General features: G+C 35.3%; 3 protein-coding genes across 3 annotated transcripts in view; 1 reads left to right on the top strand and 2 right to left on the bottom strand.

Moving 5' to 3' along the window:
* LOC106137231 (atrial natriuretic peptide receptor 1) overlaps positions 1 to 5,733 on the bottom strand; it is a 70,216-nt gene extending 64,483 nt beyond the window's left edge. The window contains exons 1-2 of the mRNA XM_060949733.1: positions 5,570 to 5,733; positions 3,274 to 3,439 (exon numbers count right to left, since the gene is read on the bottom strand). Coding sequence (XP_060805716.1) covers positions 3,274 to 3,439; positions 5,570 to 5,733 — 330 coding nt within the window. The remainder of the gene's footprint in view (positions 1 to 3,273; positions 3,440 to 5,569) is intronic.
* Positions 5,734 to 7,920: 2,187 nt separating this feature from the next.
* LOC106137271 (GTP-binding protein Rit2) lies at positions 7,921 to 17,259 on the bottom strand. Its single transcript, XM_013338076.2, has 5 exons — positions 16,821 to 17,259; positions 16,470 to 16,543; positions 15,788 to 15,982; positions 15,098 to 15,238; positions 7,921 to 13,720 (listed from the first exon to the last, which is right to left on the bottom strand). The coding sequence occupies exons 1-5, from the start codon at positions 16,960 to 16,962 to the stop codon at positions 13,607 to 13,609; spliced, it is 666 nt and encodes a 221-aa protein (XP_013193530.1). The 5' UTR covers positions 16,963 to 17,259; the 3' UTR covers positions 7,921 to 13,606.
* A 267-nt stretch (positions 17,260 to 17,526) lies between these two features.
* Positions 17,527 to 19,950, top strand: LOC106137251 (WD repeat-containing protein 91). Its single transcript, XM_013338051.2, has 4 exons — positions 17,527 to 17,858; positions 18,028 to 18,177; positions 18,385 to 18,590; positions 19,365 to 19,950. Exons 1-4 carry the CDS (start codon positions 17,615 to 17,617, stop codon positions 19,596 to 19,598), a joined length of 834 nt encoding a protein of 277 aa, XP_013193505.1. The 5' UTR covers positions 17,527 to 17,614; the 3' UTR covers positions 19,599 to 19,950.
* Positions 19,951 to 19,959: the final 9 nt, after the last annotated feature.

Genomic DNA, 19,959 nt, shown 5'->3' with positions numbered 1-19,959 from the left:
CTGGTGATATAACCAATAATACATATATCCTTATCAAAATAAGTAAGTTCATCATCACGAGCATTTAATTTAGATTATTTTTGCAGTTTACAGTGTGTTATTTAGACATATAGTTTAGGAGATATCACGATATTAGTATTGCGGCACGGTACGGGCCGGCCGCGGCGGCGGGGGCAGCGTCCCTATTAAAAAGTAGGTACTACGACTTTGATCTACTAATCATATAAGACAAAAAAAAAATCTGTACATTACTTAAATATTTTTTCCAAAAACTGATAGGGGGGGGGGGCGATCAAAGAAGAGTCACAGAAACCAAAAAACATTTTAATATTTTAAACGCGGTTAAGGGAAAGAGAAGTTATTGTGAATTGAAAATTAGTATCCAATATGTGTTGGTGCGTTGACTGTATTTGTCAAAGTAGCGGGATACACGCAAACGAAGTTGCGCGGGTCAGCTAGTTATAAATAAATAAATGAATAAACCGGGGGTGGAACTACGAAGTGCGCTTGTTGTACAAATTCAGCGATGGTAATAATTGAACTTGTTAGGATAATATGCGCGGATGAAGGAAGCTACATAATACTAAAAAGTAATGCAAATACAACGATGAAAGCAACGAAAGGCTACTATATAATAAGAGTGAATGAAAGAGCTACGGCTACAAAAATGCTACGAGTGCTACAAATTGTAGAGAAAGTGCTGCGATCCATATTAAAAATGTAAAAGTGTGTTTGTCTGTAAATTTTTTCCAGGCAAAATCACTTAACTTTTGAAAATTGAATTGTGAAATTTTGCATCCATATACTGTGGAGAACAGAAAAGGATGTACGGTATTTGTCACGCGGGCAGAGTCGCGGGCGAAATATAGTTACATACATACATATAATATCGTCTTTATCACTTTCGGAGTAGACAGAGTCGACAGTCTTAAAATGACTGAAAGGCTACGATTAGCTGTTTGGCTCAATGATAGAATTAGATCCAAATAGTGACAGGTTGTTAGACCATCGCCTAAAAGTGTGACCTAAGTTTATAAGCCTATTCCTTAGTTGCCTTTTACGACATCCATGATAAAGAGATGGCGTGGTGGTGCTATACTTTTTTCTTTTGGCGCCGGGAACCACACCGCACATAGTTATGTTTATACATTTATTTTTAACTTATTTATTTATAAAAAAATCTGCTTGACACAACAGGTCTTATGCTAACAGCATTATATCTTTAATTTTTACAATGCTTACAAGCAGATAAGTTTTGACTTGCCCGTGGATTTTAAAAAGAATTCTACTGAACATATGCCTTTTATTATGTAAATTTCCCAAATTATTAATTCACCATACATTTCCATTTGTCCGTTCGTGCGCAATAATTACACAAACCCCAGAGTTTGTTTACTTTATCATGTTGTAACAAAAAGATATTACAAGGTAAAGTTGTGAGCTTGTTTTCACACAAATAATATTGTAGACTTATTATACATTCCATTTTCAGTGACAAAATATCGAATGAAAAGGACATATACATAAAATCACTCCTCATTCCCATCATCCTCCATTCCACATCCACATCCTCATTGAGTAGGCAGAAACTACATCTTGAATCTTCCAACTCACCACGATTCCTGGACACTTCTTTCGTTTCATACATGCTTGCATATATACATACAGGTACGCCTCTTTCCCGTAGCGGTAGGCAGAGACTGCATCGTTCCACTTATCACGATCCCTGCACACTACTTTCGCTTCATACATAGCATACATAAAATAACGCCTCATTCCCGTAGGGGTAGGCAGAGACTACATCTTTTCATTTGCCACGATCCTTGTTTTATCATCACTTTTTTCGTTTAATCCACATCATTAATTACTCTCTTCTTGTAAGCTCGTCGGTTTCGGGTAATCTTGACCTGACCTTTCTTCGCTAGGACGCCTCAAAAAGGCAAAAATGACATGTTATATGATCCGTGTAGTTCCCTGTACCAATTCAAAAAAGAATAGGACCACGCCATCTCTTTCCCATAGATGTCGTAAAAGGCGACTAAGGGATAGGCTTACAAACTTGGGATTCTTTTTTAGGCGATGGCTCTGTCTACCCAACAAGGGATATAGACGTGACCATATGTATGTATATATGATCCTCGCTGCGAAAAGCTACCTCGAGAGTGCAGGTAGCCTAGATGATCTTTAACCTTCGTAATATGACGGCATCATAAGAAGAGAATTATATTGAAATGAGAAACATATTCATCATCCCCCTGGCGTTAGTTCTGGTTGCATTCTCACTTCCCAGGAGAGGATTCCGGAGGACGCGACCCTAAATTGGGTGAGTCAGAATTTTACACGAAGCAACTCCCATCTGACCTCCACAAGCTTTGCAGGGGAACCGAACGCAGAGAATCATGGTTACACATTCAGTTGCCGATGTGAAGATTTTCTCACGATTTTTTCCTAACTGTGAGAGCAATTAGTGAATGAAAATGTTAATTTAGAACACGTTTGATGAATACAAATTCAAAATACAAACACGTTTTAAAGTCTTTGTCCCTTAATAAAATTTTGTTTTCCAGCTCATATTTGTTTTGTTCAAAGCGTCACGGACTTGGCACCTAAAGATATTTCGTCAGGTCACTTAGTGTTCAAGTCACGAATTCGCCAACGTTCCCAGCCAGAAAGTTCAGTGGCAAGACTTCAATTTCAAGCGCTAGTGAACTAAGGTCTACACACACAGAAACGTTCTCGTTCTATGTGATTCTGGGTACTTTAAAAGTAGGACCACTCCATCTCTTTCCCATGGATATCGTAAAAGGCAACTACGGGAATAAGTTCATTTAGAGCAGTTTGCCACGAGCCAATATGAGTTAGGTCTCCAGGGTTTATATAAATAAATAAATATAACAAATAAATATATACGGGCAGAATACACTGATTGAGTTAGCCACGAAGTAAGTTCAAGACTTGTGTTACGAGATACTAACTCAACGATACTATATTTTATAATAAATACTCATATAGATAAACATCCAAGACTCAGGCCAATCAAAAAAGTTTTTTTCTCATCAAGCCCTGGCCAGGATTCGAACCCGGGATATCCGGTGTCACAGACAAGCGTACTACCGCTGCGCCACAGAGGCCGTCAATAGGGTTATATATATGGGTTGGATTGCGGAGGTAAGACGAGGAGTAAGTCCAGTTTACAGCTAGATTGGCCACGGATTCTAATTAGAAGACAGGAGTTACGTGATGACGTCATCAGAGTACTGATAACATTCTGACCTGGTCTCCCATGCCAGTAATGATGGGCGTGTTCCAGTAGGCAGCTAGCCGGGCCACGGGCTCCAATGCGAATGCGCAGGCGGGGCCCACGAACGCGATGACGTCATCCTTGAAGTGCATGTCCGCTGCGAGACCAGGCGCAATGGCACCAGAGCAGGACGGGTAGCTATGGAAAAAGAGAGAGATATGAGAAAAGCATTGACTAAATTCAAGCATTTGCATCATAGACTGAGCTTGCGTTCCATAGTCTATACAGTCTCCTCTCTATGGATAAATAAATATATATTAAATAAATAAATACGGGACAAATTACACTGATTGAGTTAGCCTCGAAGTAAGTTCGAAACTTGTGTTACGAGATACTAACTCAACGATACTATATTTTATAATAAATACTTATATAGATAAACATCCAAGACCCTGGCCAATCAGAAAAAGTTCTTTTCTCATCATGCCCTGACCGGGATTCGAACCCGGGACCTCCGGTGTCACAGACAAGCGTACTACCGCTGAGCCACAGAGGCCGTCAATGGATGTCAACGTTTTATCAGTTTTTTTTCTCAACGTTTGAGCGTCCACTTGTAATGTGTTAAATTAATTAAACTAAGAAATTGTAACTGAATAAATTATATTTCAAACGAAAAGGTAACATTAATTCTAATAATAAACCTGTCTGGGTTATAACGTAACTCCTAAATGCCACACACTATTACGATACAGCGACTTATATATATTTTGATAGGAGTTCGTGGGTTTCTGATTTGATATATGTCCTTAGACACACTTATAATTGGTTATACTAGCAGAAGACAAACCATAAAATAATAAAAAACCGGCCAAGTGCGAGTTGGACTCGAGCATGAAAGGTTCCTTCTTCAAGAACTTCATTGACGACATCACGAACATTGATAGGCAAATTGTACTTACTCTATCTCCATCTCATTTTGGATCAAAAGTTCGAATGGCGGAGCATGCCTTGTGGTTAATGCCACAAGGCATTCCACGTCCACCTGTTGTACATTTTACGTGCATAAAGTTTAAATAAATTAATAAATAAAAGAAAGTCATGAATAATCGCAAGCGATTCCAGGGTCTGTGGCTCTTCTTTAATATATTGTATAATACCAGTAAGTCTTTAAGTATAACTGGTTAAGTTTTAACTATATGAGAAAATTATTTTTATTCCGATTTAATGTAGTTACCTTTTTTGCCCGATGCCTTTGCTCATTTTTTTGTATATTGAAATCGTATAGAACTACAGATCTTATCCAATATTCTATTATTTACTATGAAACACCACCTTCGGGAAATTTTATGTAGTATCGTAACCACAGAACGCAATATTAAGCTCATATGTCCATACAACCACCGGGGAATATGTATTCGGTTCACTAGAGTAGTAAAAGTGATACCTGGCCCGCATAATAATGAGCAAGCAGTCAGAAATTTACGTAAAAACACGAAAAATGAGGCAAATTTATCGTCTGAAAACTTTGACTTTTCATTTTAATTTAAGTAATAATATTATAATGTTTCAGTCTTTCCAAGACTTTTGGTTCTGTCTATCCCGCAAGGGATAAAGACGTGACTATATGTATGTTTGAATGTGTGTACGTATTTTGTATCATAATGTTTGAATGACGAACAGTGCAAGTATCGTGTTAGACAATTGCAATTTGTAAATTTTCAACATAGGATACAAGGTATCACTCAGTATCTAATCAATATACTTATGTTTGTTACAAATATACTAAAAACTACTAGACTGGTTTTGATGATTTTTAACTGATTTCGCATTTATTAAATAACTTAATGCATTTGGATTAAATTAATCGACAAACTTGTTTTATTAAGCCGCCCTAAACTTTTTAGCCTTTAAAAGTTTAATACATGCCAATTAAGCTTAATATAAGTTATGAACTTTTACCACCATTAGTTGGGCATTCTCTGCTATTAATTAAATAGCGCATAATATATGGAGGTCACGACCCTCAACGTAATGAACGTTAAAAACTAAATGGGATGATTTATTTACTTGTTACCCGTGATTTTCCCGCTAACAAATGTAGCAATATATGAACTTGAGACTTGTTGACAACTTCTCTCTAAATTTGGTAAAAAAACGATCCATGTTTAATCATGACGTTACAGATAGACTTTCGCGATAATAATTTATTATATGGAAGTGTGGATATTTTTTTCTATTACTATTAATTTAACTATGGCAAAGTAATTAATGTGTTATTTGTAAACAACTGTTTGTATATAAAATAACAATACATTTATTATTACTTACCTGCCCTGTACTTTCTGCAGTTCCACGCCATGATGAGCCAAGAACTTCTCATTGACTTTATCCAGAGCTAAGTCCACTGCTGGACCACACCGCTCCAGGTCGAAGGGCGAGTCCAACCGGGATGCCATCAGGACCCCCACTTTATAAACCTTTTTAGGGGACATTTCGGTAGATGATAGCACAGGAATGAACAGCAGAAACAGTACTTTTAACAACATTTTTGATTACGTTTATACTGATTTTGGAGGTAGGTACGTAACGTGTTCTTATGTTTTAGTAGTGATTAATTTCATATTTTTTATTGAAATGCTGTTAATGCAATCTTTTAAATAACAAAATAATTACTCAAGAATATATTTAATGAATAATCGGCTAAACATGCACGATATAGTATGTGTGTGTTTTTTTTTTGCAGAGATTTTACCCTAAAAATAATTTAAATTGTGTTTTTTTTTTTAAGTTTAGTTTCTCGTTCAAAATCACGAAAAAATCAAAATTCAAAATACAATAAGAAAATGCGAAACTCGAGAAAATGGCGCGAAAAAATCGCTTCTCCAGCGACAAGCTTCCCGCGTGAGCGTCCAGTTGACACTGAACCCTGTTCAAATCAGGATTCGGGGGAAAAGGAGACCGGGGTAGGTAGGTACAGCGTGGGGGTGGGCGCAACAGGTCTGCCTTCACCCACAAACCCCCATTAACCCTTCATGAAGCAGCATCGCAAAATTAACGTGCTACCGAATCTGCGATATCGATTTTGAGATCCTTATTTATACAAGCTTTTAGCTGCCAAATAGGCGAGTGGTAATAAAAGTAAATACTGTAAGTACTTACATACCTAATCGCTCCGCTTGCTGTTTCAGATGCTAATTTTGTTGTTTTTATAAAATTCTGATTACAAACTATTTAAAGGTCGACTCAAAGGTTTTAGTAGGTACTTTATTTTTAGAGACCCTAAGTAAATAAAACTAGTTGTATTATAACTTAATTAATAGTATGGAAATATGTCACTTGAAAGGACAGAAAGTGTTATGAATACGAACTTGTTTCAGCATGGTTATCTTTCCCTCGCTTCTCATACAGGCACTTACACTTTATGTGGTCACAACACGTTCGTCGAAATAAACCCTTACCAACAAAACAACGTGGAGACAAAAGCAATCAAAATTCCCTTTCATTCTTCGTTACAATATCCTACGCCACTCGACATTTCCACGATATCCCAGTTTCTTATTAATTTGTTTGCCGGAATCTAACGTAAGTTAAGGTAGGTATTTAATTATTTACAAAGGACTTTAGTCGGAGAGGATTCTTATTTATTAATATATTCTTACGAATACACTGAAAAGGGTGAATGAAAAGTATGGCATGTGCATGTAGGTACAACGTATCTATATTATGTAGGCTACATATCAATATAAATATATAGAAATCTCTTACAAAATAACTGACTGCCATAAAAAGTATCCAATTTTTCTCAGAGAAATTTGGTATTTAGGCATGTCCCTAGTAAATGGCGATCACTAAAAGAGAGGATTTTCAGGGATTCTCACGGGAACTGAAATAATTTTACACATAAACACCTCACGTTTTTTCCCCTTACGTGGTAGACAGAGCCAAAAATATCTGCATACTACGAGAAAGGAACAAGACCAGCAACGAAACTATGTATGATGTATGAAAAACTATTAATATAACCAACGTCAACATACTACATACATTCGCCGTGTGGTTCCCGGTACTTAAGAATAGGAAATAAACATATGTACTAAACAATATATATGTGCCACATACTATCTGCGAAGCATGAAATCCATAAACCGAGCAATTTGATGAGGAATTAAATCGCTGCCAAATGCCGCCTCTCAGCTTTATGGCCAACTATTATGTCCGCAACAGAACGTGTCGCCGACATTAATTGCCTATTGCGACCGATGTACAAGGAAGTTAGGAAAGTTTCCGGCCACATCATAAGTTAGTTATATCATCACTACATTGCAAAGGTGATATACCCATGAAAAGTATAGTTTATTATTCTGATTTCTATGGATAATATCCTTCGTACAAATCGGAATAACAAACACGTTTCATTTGGGCCAAGCCGCCGCGAGGCCATGATTTAAAATTTATTGGACTTTGCAATTTAACATGATTTCCTGACCAATTAAACGACAAAGTTTGTATTATAGAAACGTTCTCATACATGTTTTTACATGATTTAATTTAAAGTTTAATTAACATCTAAACTCTATATTTATTCTGTTTATTATTTATTTTGTTCTCAATGAAGAATGTGTATTGTATAAAAGAAAGAAATAATTTCGAAACATTACATTTATTCAACAAAACGTCTACACACTGCTTACAATTTTCGCATAAAATATAAATTTTACAAACATGAAAGGTACTATTTGGTGTTATAAATTATTACACATAACAAAATAGGTACATATTCTTTTAAATATAATATGGACCAATAAACAAAATTGCAACAATTATCAACATATACAATTTTGTACGTAAAACACTTACTATTATTGTTCAAATCACCTACTAAGGGCAATAATATATCCTCTTAATAAACTCTCTCTAATCTATGGAATATATTAATTAAACATTAAAATTTAAATACATATAGGTTTGTAAGCGTCAAATTCGTAATAACTACGGGTATTGAACATCTAGGTACCTAGGTATGCGTACACGCACGCAGCTATTACATATCAAGTGATAGGTGCTATTTCCAAACTATCGCTAAAATGCTAATTCTATAATGAGGGGAAGTAGGTTTATAAGAAATAGGGCTTCTTACACAACCTGCCTAATTATGGAATCAATGTCCTAGCGAGTGTTATCAAAAGTGCACCTATCTGTTATCCTATAACCTAGCCACATAACCTCAAATACTTTGGCTTCGGCACAAAATGATATTATAAAATAATCTAATATTCTCATAGCAAGACCAACTGTAAAAAATAAAAATATAAAAGGTATGGGAGTTAATACATTTAACCCGTTAAAATTGAAAAAAAAAATTAAGGTAGAAAGAATCTTTCTATTATTCATTACACTGCCTTAGAATAAGAGTTTTTTTTTCAGAATTATTAATGCATGCATTTTTATTTCTTTTAGAATAACTCCCAAACATCGTTTTACTTAAATCTTTAAACAATTAGTAAATACAATTAAAAGTAATAATTCATTTTAAATTACACTCTCAAAGCAATTCTAAATGGTGTTCTGACGTGAACCAATAAAAATATAATCACGTGACGTCCACGAGTACAAATACTTTATTTCTGGTGACTTATCACAAACTTTAAAAAGGGGTATGCCTCTCTCTCTCTATAAGAACCAGAGAGAGAAAGAGTGAGAGAAAAAGACATACGCCTCATCAAAGTTCATACATGGCCCTACTAATCACTACGAGGATTGGCTCCAATGACGCTAATTCTACAAACAACATTAACAATATACCATACGAGCCTAAAATTTGAACTCTTGGATGGGAACATAACGTTTTAATAGATACAAAACAAGGTAAAATTGAATTTATTGGAAATACGTAAGTATACGGATAGACGTGATTTTAAATGTTTTTTTTAAATGAATGATAGTACATTTAAATATAAAAATACTTCACGAAAATACTACGGGGCAATGCCGAGCGAAACATCGTTTCTAATCAGCCGAGCAAATCATAAGCATAAAGTTAGGCCAAAATCTTCATATACTAAACCAAATAATAATGACTAGAATTAAAACCTAGCGGTTTGGATCTAATATTATTTTCTTCAACCAGGTAGTTTATATCAAAAGCAATAAAATAGATAAGTTAGTAAGAATTATAATAAAGAAATCAGACAGCTATAGTAGATTTATGTATTACTGAATTACATAAACAACAAACTTGGTGACAGTTATATACATACGTTAATTATTATCTGAAATATTTATCAATTGATGAAATTTTGTGATATAATTTTACTGAACTAAAAAGAAAAGCAACTGTGAAACTTAGGTCTTAATATCATTAACTAAAAATGACGTTGTAATATTGAACTTTACAACGATTAATTTAAGGTTAACCTTCGCCGCCCATTCCCAGGGCCGAATTAGGGCGTCAAACGCCTTATGCAAAGCTCAAGTTACTTACAAATAGTTTAAACCATAAATACCCTACTTTGACACTGTTTTGTTTCAATGAATGTTGATTAACGACGCGTTTTTTTTTATATAGATTGATTTTTTTCGAAAGCCTTTATCGGTTTTCATACCTATGAATATAAATCATGTCTAAACAACATCCAGTGAAACTTATTGCGCTAGGAACGAGTATTCAATCTTTCACTTAACTATAATTATATAATATCTAAACTTTTAAAATACACGACAAATTTTATATTATAATAACTTTATAGTCTGTTTTAATCAATACTGTTCATAATTATATGTTAACCTGTGTTCGGATTATGTATTTACCTGTACAATATTACAGACTGGTAAACGTTAATTTGAACTACTTGCCGCCATTTTTATGTATCGCGCGCCATTTTCATTCATTTTAACGCCGTTTGGATCACGTGACATCACATATTTACCAGGAGCAACAGCCAAAATATCATTTCTCGATTCTATATTATTGCTAATTTGTGCGAACCACATAGAAAGTTATTGAATATTCGTTCTTGAGACGCAAATACACATACATACATTCACAGTATCGACTAGACTAAAATTTGTGCGTATCAAACTATTATTACGATACAACATCCAACCGACACCTCGACGAATACAATACGTACATCGATATTACAATATAAATATACTTTATATACTTATTGCTGATTTTTGTTACTGATACACATGCATATAATTTTCGTGTACCACATCAACCGATCTATGAAATACTCCAAACTGTATGTGGGAAAAATGACGATATTGAATACGTCCATTAAAAGATCTTGCAATATACCAATGTTTTTTTTTATTATACAACTGCAACAAATGGTCCTTCGAACAGGATCGGAAAAGAGGTAGTTAAAGTGCCAAGGTCATATAAAGGTTTTCATTTTTAGCGGACTAGGTATGCCTAACATTTACTTTAGCTTAGTTTGAGATTGCATCACTGGTGAATACTGGTCAATAGCTACAGAAGACGATTACAAATTTTTTGTTCACTTTGTCACATTACTAAGTTGTACATGTCAGAGTCAGGTTGATATAATACGCGAAAATTTAGAGCTCAATACATCACTTAAATTACATAAATTGTACTACCAATTAAAATTCTTATATAACATGGTCGATTGAAACTCGATCACACTGGTAACTTAATCGAAAAATATACTTTGGTTATTCAACTTTATGGCCTTTTTATGGTGTTTATTCGCTTGTTTGACAATTATACCTTTGGACGTCGTTCACACCGGAAATGTGATGCAACGCAACAGTTTGAAGTCTCTTTGCGGTGTGAACAAGCGCTTATTAAAAAAATAGACAAGTGAACAAACACTAATACGACTCAAAATGATGATTAAGAGAGAAATCGCCAGAAAATGTACGTATAAAGTCAGAGCGTATAGCAAAATAAAAAATGTAACTGTTATTTCAAATAGAGTCGATTTAATGGAGCTGTGAGGATCTCAGAGCAAGTAAACATGTGTGAATTAGGAGTTCACCCTAATAGCCAGGCATTTACTTAAATGAATATTATTCTATTTTTAAATCGAATTATTTTCAAAGTATTCTCTCATATGCCATCATTCCTTGTCGCATATCAAATATCTGCTACTAGGTCCTCTAATACGCTAATATATCTCTGTATAAGCTAAACATCTAAACAAACCAATGGATCAACACATAATTACTTCTATTTATTGCTTTATCGGGTACCACATTGTGGAAGACTTTCTTCTAAGTCACAGGAGAGATTCCTGCAGAGACAAAGCCGGGTAGGATTGCGATGCGAAAACTTTATTTCAGATATACTAGCGAAAGTATGCAAAGTACATATAAGTAAAATACAGAATTGCGATTTAAAATAATAAACGTACTATTTTTTTTTTTATTTGATGCAATGAAATATGTTCTTTAGCTATTTATTTCCTAAATAGATAATAGGATTAACTCCATAAGATGGCGTCAAATAAAATGATTGACACTTGTATTTATCAAACTGCAATCAACTAAAGCTTTGCCTCTGTGGTTTTCTACTCTGTGTCTACATTGAGGCCTATTCTATATTTAGGCTTTCACGTTAAACTATGGGGTCATGTAAATTACACATACGACTACATCAAAACATCATCAAATGCCAATTTGCACCAAATATTATAATATTTTACCTATAACAATGATTTTAAAGGAAAAGGTGCAGCAGGCTCCTCTCCAGAGTGATGAGGTTGTAATCGGGATTAACGTTAGATGTATGATTTTAAAGGAACTTATCTAACCCTATGGAGTATTAGCATACAAAACAAATAACAATAAAATAATACATATAAGGAAAAATACATAAAAAATTAAAAAGGTTCCTTAACGGTTTTAGAAAAAAAAAGCCTACACATTTACGCGTTTTCACCAAGTTTTTTCAATGGGGAATGAGAGCGCTAAAGAGTAATGACGGGATAACCAACAGCGTGATAAGGGAATGTTGTGATCTGGAGTTCTTATAGTGATAGGAACGGAAAAGGGGTAAGATAGTTCGGACATGTTAGAAGGATGAATGAAAACAGGTTGAATATGATATAAGGCGACTGTTAATGGAATGAGCTTGATCGGACTTAGGGCTTCCTGATGAAAAATTAGGTTAAATGCACCCTAGGCTGACGAGTTTTCATAAAAATTCAAATCATAATCAAAACTCCAACCTTATAATGTTCAGATATAGATAGTGCAAACAGGCTTTGACGTATAAACATTTAAATTACGCAAAACAAAACAACATTCAATATAATATTGGAAGGCAAGACTCTATAGGCCAAGTACTTCTATCATAGTTACAAAATATATGCTAATTCTAACTAAAAATACTGTAATTTAAAAAAGAATCTTAACGACATACAAGGGATCTAGAGGACCGATAATATAGAGGAGTTTTAAAAAAAAATATTTTTTTACCATGGCAATACTTATCAATGTTGCCAACAGGGTGGCAAAATGGTAGAATTGGTAGAAACATTTACATTACAACAATGAGGTAGAGGAAGGTAAGGACGTACCTGTCTACTTAGGTAGAATTAGGGTTGGACCCCTGAATAAAGTTCGATAAGTTACTGAAAATTAATTAGCTAAAAAATACACAATTATGTGTTATATTTCGTTTCATCAACATTTCTATGAGACATAATGCTTTATAATCATATAAATTTTGCCTATCATTGCATTTAAATTCTCTTACCATTCTTTCAACGACGAAGGAATAAACGCTTTAACATATTATTTGAATGGTGAATGTTATATAACTGTTTTTATTGGTCCAACCCTCCCATAGCGCAGTTAATTCTCACTCTATTTTAAACATAGTTTCCCTTGTGAGCTGATCACTTGACCTATATTAATTTACTTTCAACTACACCAAATATATGTTCTAATATTACTGCTTAAACCCTTTCGTTGAAAAATTGCCATAAGTTTTTTTCAATTTTCTTGACATAAAATGCAGAAATATCTCGCCCATTTCGACTGGCTCATTAATTTACATTGCTTTCAGAAACCCAGCAAATTTGAATGCCACTGAAGCTTAATTTGCCAATATACTAGTTCAAAGGAATATAATCCGCCATGTCGAATCGCTAAGGGAACAAAAGATCAGCATCATCTCTATTATTATAGATTTTCAAAGCTGATTTTATTACATTCTCAGGAAAAATTCTTAAGGTACACGGGACCATAAAAGATAGGAAATTATTAGCGCGCAATTCTTGGCGCAAAGTATGAAATATTAAGGAAAATTCTCGATACAAATATACCAGGTCAGGTTAAGGTCCGATATAATTTGATATTTTCTATCAAGAGCTTGCGGCAATATCAAGCGTTTCACTGGTCGTGGTGTCTCCTGCGGCGGCGGAACACGAGCGCGAAGATGCTGCGCAGGCGCCGCCAGCGACGACGGCCGCCGCCCGTCGAGATGCCCGTGCCCATTAGCGATGACTGCGTGATGAACAGTTTTTGATTGAAAATTAAATTCACAGTCATTAAATAATATATGTAAATTAATGGGCTCCTGGTTATGAGATTAATGAGGCAGTAGAGCACTATCGCCTGCGATAGTTTACTATGCGAATATACATAGTAGTGTTTACGTTTTATTAAAAGCTCTCATCATTTAAAAAGAAGAATAAACCAAACATCTTCATTTGAAATTACATTTTGTCAAGTGAAAATATTTAGCTTGTACTGCCGCCTCTTGGAAAAGTCGGAGCAACTAAATATAAAAGAAATTAAATTAAGGACAAATTACACAGATTGAGCTTAGAATAGAATAGATATATTTTCAAAATTGGATACAAGGTATCACTTATTGACGTCACATCACTTAAATCTAATTGTAACTACTACCGCTTCCAAAGCGCATGTGTAGAAGAAGCGGCGGAACAAACTACACTGCAGCATTTTCATCGGACGTCAATGTACAAATATAGATCTCTTAAATCTAAATCATGGACGAATACACATTGTCTACATTAAAAAACATGAATGAATGTAGAACTAGTTATTTCAATACGAATTCGATATTTCGTCAAATAAATAAAGATAAAATAAAATATGTACACACTGTACAAATTATGTCAACACCATGTCAAAAATGCACAAGCATTTAAGAGGCCATTATGTCAAGCTCGGGCCACACATGTTTATCATTAATATAACATTGTCTACATTAAAAAACATGTATGAATGTAGAACTGATTATGTCAATACGAATATTTCGTCAAATAAAATAAATATAAAATAAAATATGTACATACTGTACAAATTATGTCAAGATCATGTCAAAAATACACAAGCATTTAAGAGGCCATTATGTCCAGCTCGGGCCACACATGTTTATCATTAATATAATCATCCGTGCTGTAATAGGCTTTCCTACAAAGCTCATCTTTAATGTACTTTTTGAATTTTCTATCATTCATTTCAAGAACACTTTTTGGTAATTTATTATAAAATCTTATACAATTAATCATATGATTTCCCTACCTTAGCCAGCCGATGCGCTGGGATCGACAACTTGTAATTGTTCCGCAGTGATCTACTAGTACATTCACCTACTTTTTTGAAAGCGTCTAAGTTTTTCCTAACATGCATAATGTTATCGAAAATGTATTGTGAGGGCAATGTTAAAATATTAAGGGTTTTGAAAAAATCTCTAAGTTAATCTCTTTGAGCTTTCTCATTGACCTTACCCCAAAGTAAGCTCGAGACTTTTTTTGGGTACTTATTACCATGGCCGGTACTTATTATCAGGCCCATGATTCAATAATATTTCGCTAATCTTGACTGTAGGTATCAAAGTTAGGAGCTATATACCTGTCTCTGTCGTTCCAACCGGCGTATCTCCCGCACGAGGGCGTGGAATGCATCGTCGACAAAATGCCTCAAGGCGGCCGAAGTCTCGAAGAAAGGGCAACCCAACTGCGTCGCCAACGCTTTACCTTCTTCTGTGGTCACCTGCAGAGAGATATCATTGATTCAATATTATTACCTACTAATGAAAAATAGTGGGACATTTACTCTCTCTAGTCGCATACTCTTTATAGAGTGTTTGTGGTCGTAGTCGCTTCGATGGCGTACAAAGTTGGGAGTACTAACAAGTTTTTTACTAGCTACATCTTTTCATTAATACAGATTTTCTACATTCCGAAAGCATTCCGTGATGCAAACCTACGTGAATGAAGGTTGGTCCATCGGGTAGGTAATCGCCCTCTACATCTTTTCCAATCCACATGGCCCTGCATTACTAGTCTTTTTAACAATCTTTGCTCGGCCTAGATATGTGAACGAACTTTTGTATGCACAGTCAACAAAATTCTTCCGATGTCAAGTAACAGTCACTTTATGCATTTACCTAACTCACTTACTCTTGGATTTAAGACAAACTCCAAGTCTGCTTTATAACGCAGTCAGAACTAAACACATTTAAGCCCTTCTCATAGCAGGAAGCACTTTGCATAACAGGAAGCACCCCAAATATTATGACATATTGTTAAGAACACTCACTTGTCTACACCTAGGTGCGAGATCCAGCTTGTTCCCCACCAACACCAAAGGCAGTCTCTCCGAAGGCCGGGCCTGCGCTAGAAGTCGGCGGTACTCCGACGCGGCGCGGAACGAGCGCCGGTCCGTCACCGAGTAACACAAAACGAAACCTTCGCCGCACCGCATGTATTGTTCCCTCATTGCTGTGAATTCCACCTGGTGGACATATTAGAGTTTGTATCATTTTGTCTTATAAGAAATTGCTTTTTCCTTACTCCTGTGGAAATTACCAATAATTTAAAAAAATGTAATAAATTATTCCAACAGTTAAGCTGTGAAAACATAACAGGCAAACACACAGATATTTGCATTTAAAATAACAATATAGGTACAAAGATAAGAATAACAAACTACATATAATGTTCCTTAGAGACAACAGGACTGACCAATTCACACAGATATTTAAATCAATTATATGCTTTGGTTGCTGTCAACTCTCTCAAGATCTCAACTTTGAAGTTGGTACCTAGTTAGGAATATGTAGGGATAAGGATAAAATAAGATATGATAAGGATAAAATAAACTGGATAATTACAACCCCAATAAACATTAACAAATTGTTTGATTAGAATTTGGGTACCTAGGCTAATTTAACAATTTGTAATATATATTTACTCATTACATATATTTTTAATTATTTTACCTGGCCAGCAGTATCCAAAATATCTAAAAGGGCAGGCTCTCCATCTATTACTGCTTGTTGTTGGTATGAATCTTCTGGAAATTTAAGAGTAAATGTTATAAATTTTTCTTTCATTCCTAAGAAAGTTCATAACCCAATTAAAATTTATTAACATGATAAGAAATATGTAAAGCAACTAAAAAACTATGATGTTACTTTTAAATTTTCTAATAACAAGGCAACTGTAAAGGAATACTCCTCAACAGGTATAGTAAAAGTTGATTGATGGCTGCTTCAAGGGTCATGTAAGAAGATAAAATTTAGTGATTGAAGGGAGATTATCAGAGACAAAGGTTAAAAATCGGTCGGTACCTATAGTAGGGTCATGGTAGTCCAAGAAGCTGTGGCTCACAAACTGCAGAGTGACCGCCGACTTGCCCACCCCGCCGTCGCCGAGCACCACGATCTTGTAGACTCGGAGGCCGCGCGACGTGCCCGCAGCCTCGCCAGCCATACCGCTGCATGCCTGCGCCCCAGCTCCAGACCCTCCCGTGCTCTCACTTCCACTCCGAACCCACCATCGCCCGACGCACAAACCGCTGCCCAATGCTAACACCACGATGACAGAAATTTTAACCGAATAATGAACACCACACTTTCATTTAACAACGCACATTGTATTTGTAAATAACAACACAAAAAAAATACATTATATTTTCAATAAAAAATCGACAGCTGATTGAAGGAAGGCGATTGACATTTTGATTTTTTGTGTTTTGAAAATTGGTTTCGAAATGTTGGCTAATGTAATGTGGGTTGGGTTTGCAGTTTGCTTTACGAGTTTGGGTGGACCAAAATAATTTTGATAATATTTTATGTCAATGTATTTTTAACCAATTTATTGTAGTTAATTAACAATATGTCGTTGTAATACAAGATCATTTCATTTGCTTGCTATGCTGAGGCGATTTTGAGAAAAAGGACAAGTCGATTTGACACATATGTGGCTGTATCTGTTTGTATCATAAACAATCGGTAAGCAAAAAAATTTAATGATTGACATTGACAGCCCATGGTGACAAGTCAATGAACTTTTGTTTCAGACTTTATTTGCAAAATCAATTATTATTATATTTTGATCTCAATTTTTTTAATAATTCCAAACTATGGCTCATATACAATTTGTCGATGAATTAGTTCGTGAATATTTATTGTTTAGAGGATTCACAGCTTCAGTTAAAGCTTTTGATAGTGATTTGAAAGCTGATAAAGATAAAGGTTTTAGGGTAGACAAAATTATTGAACAAATATCGCATTGTATAAATGTATCAGACCTAAATGGTTTAAAAGAATATTGGTCTCATCTCGACGGACTAGTTTTCTCTAAGTTAGAGATTCATATGCAACCTGGTAAGCTTATAAACTTCTCCTATCCGTTGTATGGGTCCCTGAACATATGTTTGTTTGTTGTGTTATCAATTCATTAAATTTGCTTTTTCAAATCTGTATCGAACGTTTTTTTCGCTATTACACCAATAGTTACAATAAGTGACAATAAATAGTGTTATAAAAATTTCAGCTGTCCGCAAACTAGAATACAGTCTTTACAAGTTGTACTTAGTGACTGCTTCTCAAAGTGGGAGTGGAGCACGTAATGAAAAAATTGCAGAGTTCTTCTCCAAGATGTTGCCAGAATTACAGGGGCAGAGTGAATGGAGGGAATGGTTTAGTAAGTTCTTATATATATTTATTCTCTTTAAAAATACTTATTTAATTATGAAAAATTCAATATTATATTATATTAAATAATTATTTCACTTAATTTTGTCACCTGAACAAAAACTGACACACAAGCAAAATAATATTTGTTATACTTTTTACATGAGAATTCACAAGTTTGGTAGGATTATAATTGAAAACTGACTATTTATTCCAGTGCTGCCCTACATTCAAAAGCCAGAAGAGAACCAGTCGTTCAGCTTATACTTCACACGAGCGTGGCAAGACACTGTGTGGGTGTCCCTCCACAATCTGTTAGCAACCGTGTTCCAGTGTATGCCTCAACCGACCCTCACAAGCTACGAGAGTGATGCGGCTTTGGTCAAGAGACTGCAGGATGAAGTAGCCACCTTGAGGGGCAAGGTCTGTAGTTATAATTTTCTCATGATTTAAAACCAATACCTCAAGTGCCCTGAAATCTATCGGAGTCTCTCCACAACAGAGACACAAGTTACAAAAGTGATGCAGCTTTGGTCGAGAGGCTGCAGGTTAAAGTAGCCACCTTGAAGCAAAGCAAGGGTTGTACTCATAGTTTAGGAGGATACCTTCAGGGGAGCCTGTTCCTGTGCATAAGTCTACTGGCTCTGATAAGCTAGAAATCTCATGACATTGGTCAAAAGTTGCAGATTGAATTAGCCAGCAAGGTCAAATTAGTTTAATACAGTTATACATCTCATCAACACACTCCAGGCGTTGATCCATATTTATGGCGACTAATATAAAATCCTGGACAGGAAAAGTCAGATGTGATTGACAACAGAATTTTTACCTAGCATTGTTGCTTCCCCTGTAAACATGGCACGCGCTTCGCCGTTGATATCGCGCGTTAAACTATCTGTTTGGCTTTTTATTATGGCGTGAAACCGGACAGCTATAGTGTTTAAGTGTTCTTGTAGCTGCCGTGCTGCGGTAGCTGGACTAGGTGAAATTTATTCATCTGGTCCAGCAACAATGATTAGCTAGCTATGTATGATGGAGTGGTCCTATCTCGTTGATTTTGATCACCCAGATGATATCACCTGCGTAGATAAAGTGGAATAAACCCCTTTCTTCTTACGAAATAACTATTTTTTCAGCCTAATTTAAACGTGATATGTAAATGAAAGTAGTTAACTCAGATATATTTTCAATTTCCAGTTTGCACAACAATCTACAGAGAAGACATCTCCTATCGGGCACCAGTCCCGCTTATCGCAATACTCAGAAAGACTTAGCGGCCCACTACCCCTAGTTGACGACTTTTGCGCTATACCCTCAGAGCAACTCGATAGTGGAATCAGAGAAGCGAAAGGCCTCCGCGGCTTGTTACGACAAATGGGTGGCAGTCCAGTTATGGGAAGGAAGTCTGGTAGATCTCAGAGCCAAAACTGATTACAATCGACTGAAACCACATGCTTGCATGATAAAATTGATATAAGTTGATGAAAAGTATGCAGGATTGGAAGATTGAAATGGAAATATGTTTTTCCTTCTCACATTCCCGGAAAAGGCGTCATTGTGTATGTAATAAAACAATACAAAGAACACGCCAATACAGACTTCTTTAATTAACTGTGGTAACTCGGCCTGTTAGGTGAATAAGCGGCAAAAATCAGAACCAAAATCGATCTTATTAGTTTTAATTGTAAATATGTAACATTCCTGATCCGTGTTTGAGTGATTTAGATAAGTTGAGAGTGTTATTAAGTATAAATGTTGATTTTAAATAAATTTATCGAAGAATTATTTTTGT

This window comes from Amyelois transitella, chromosome 19 (genome assembly GCF_032362555.1).
Source record: "Amyelois transitella isolate CPQ chromosome 19, ilAmyTran1.1, whole genome shotgun sequence".
NCBI classification, from domain to species: Eukaryota; Metazoa; Arthropoda; class Insecta; order Lepidoptera; family Pyralidae; genus Amyelois; species Amyelois transitella.
This window is presented reverse-complemented; position numbering and strand designations above follow the sequence as displayed.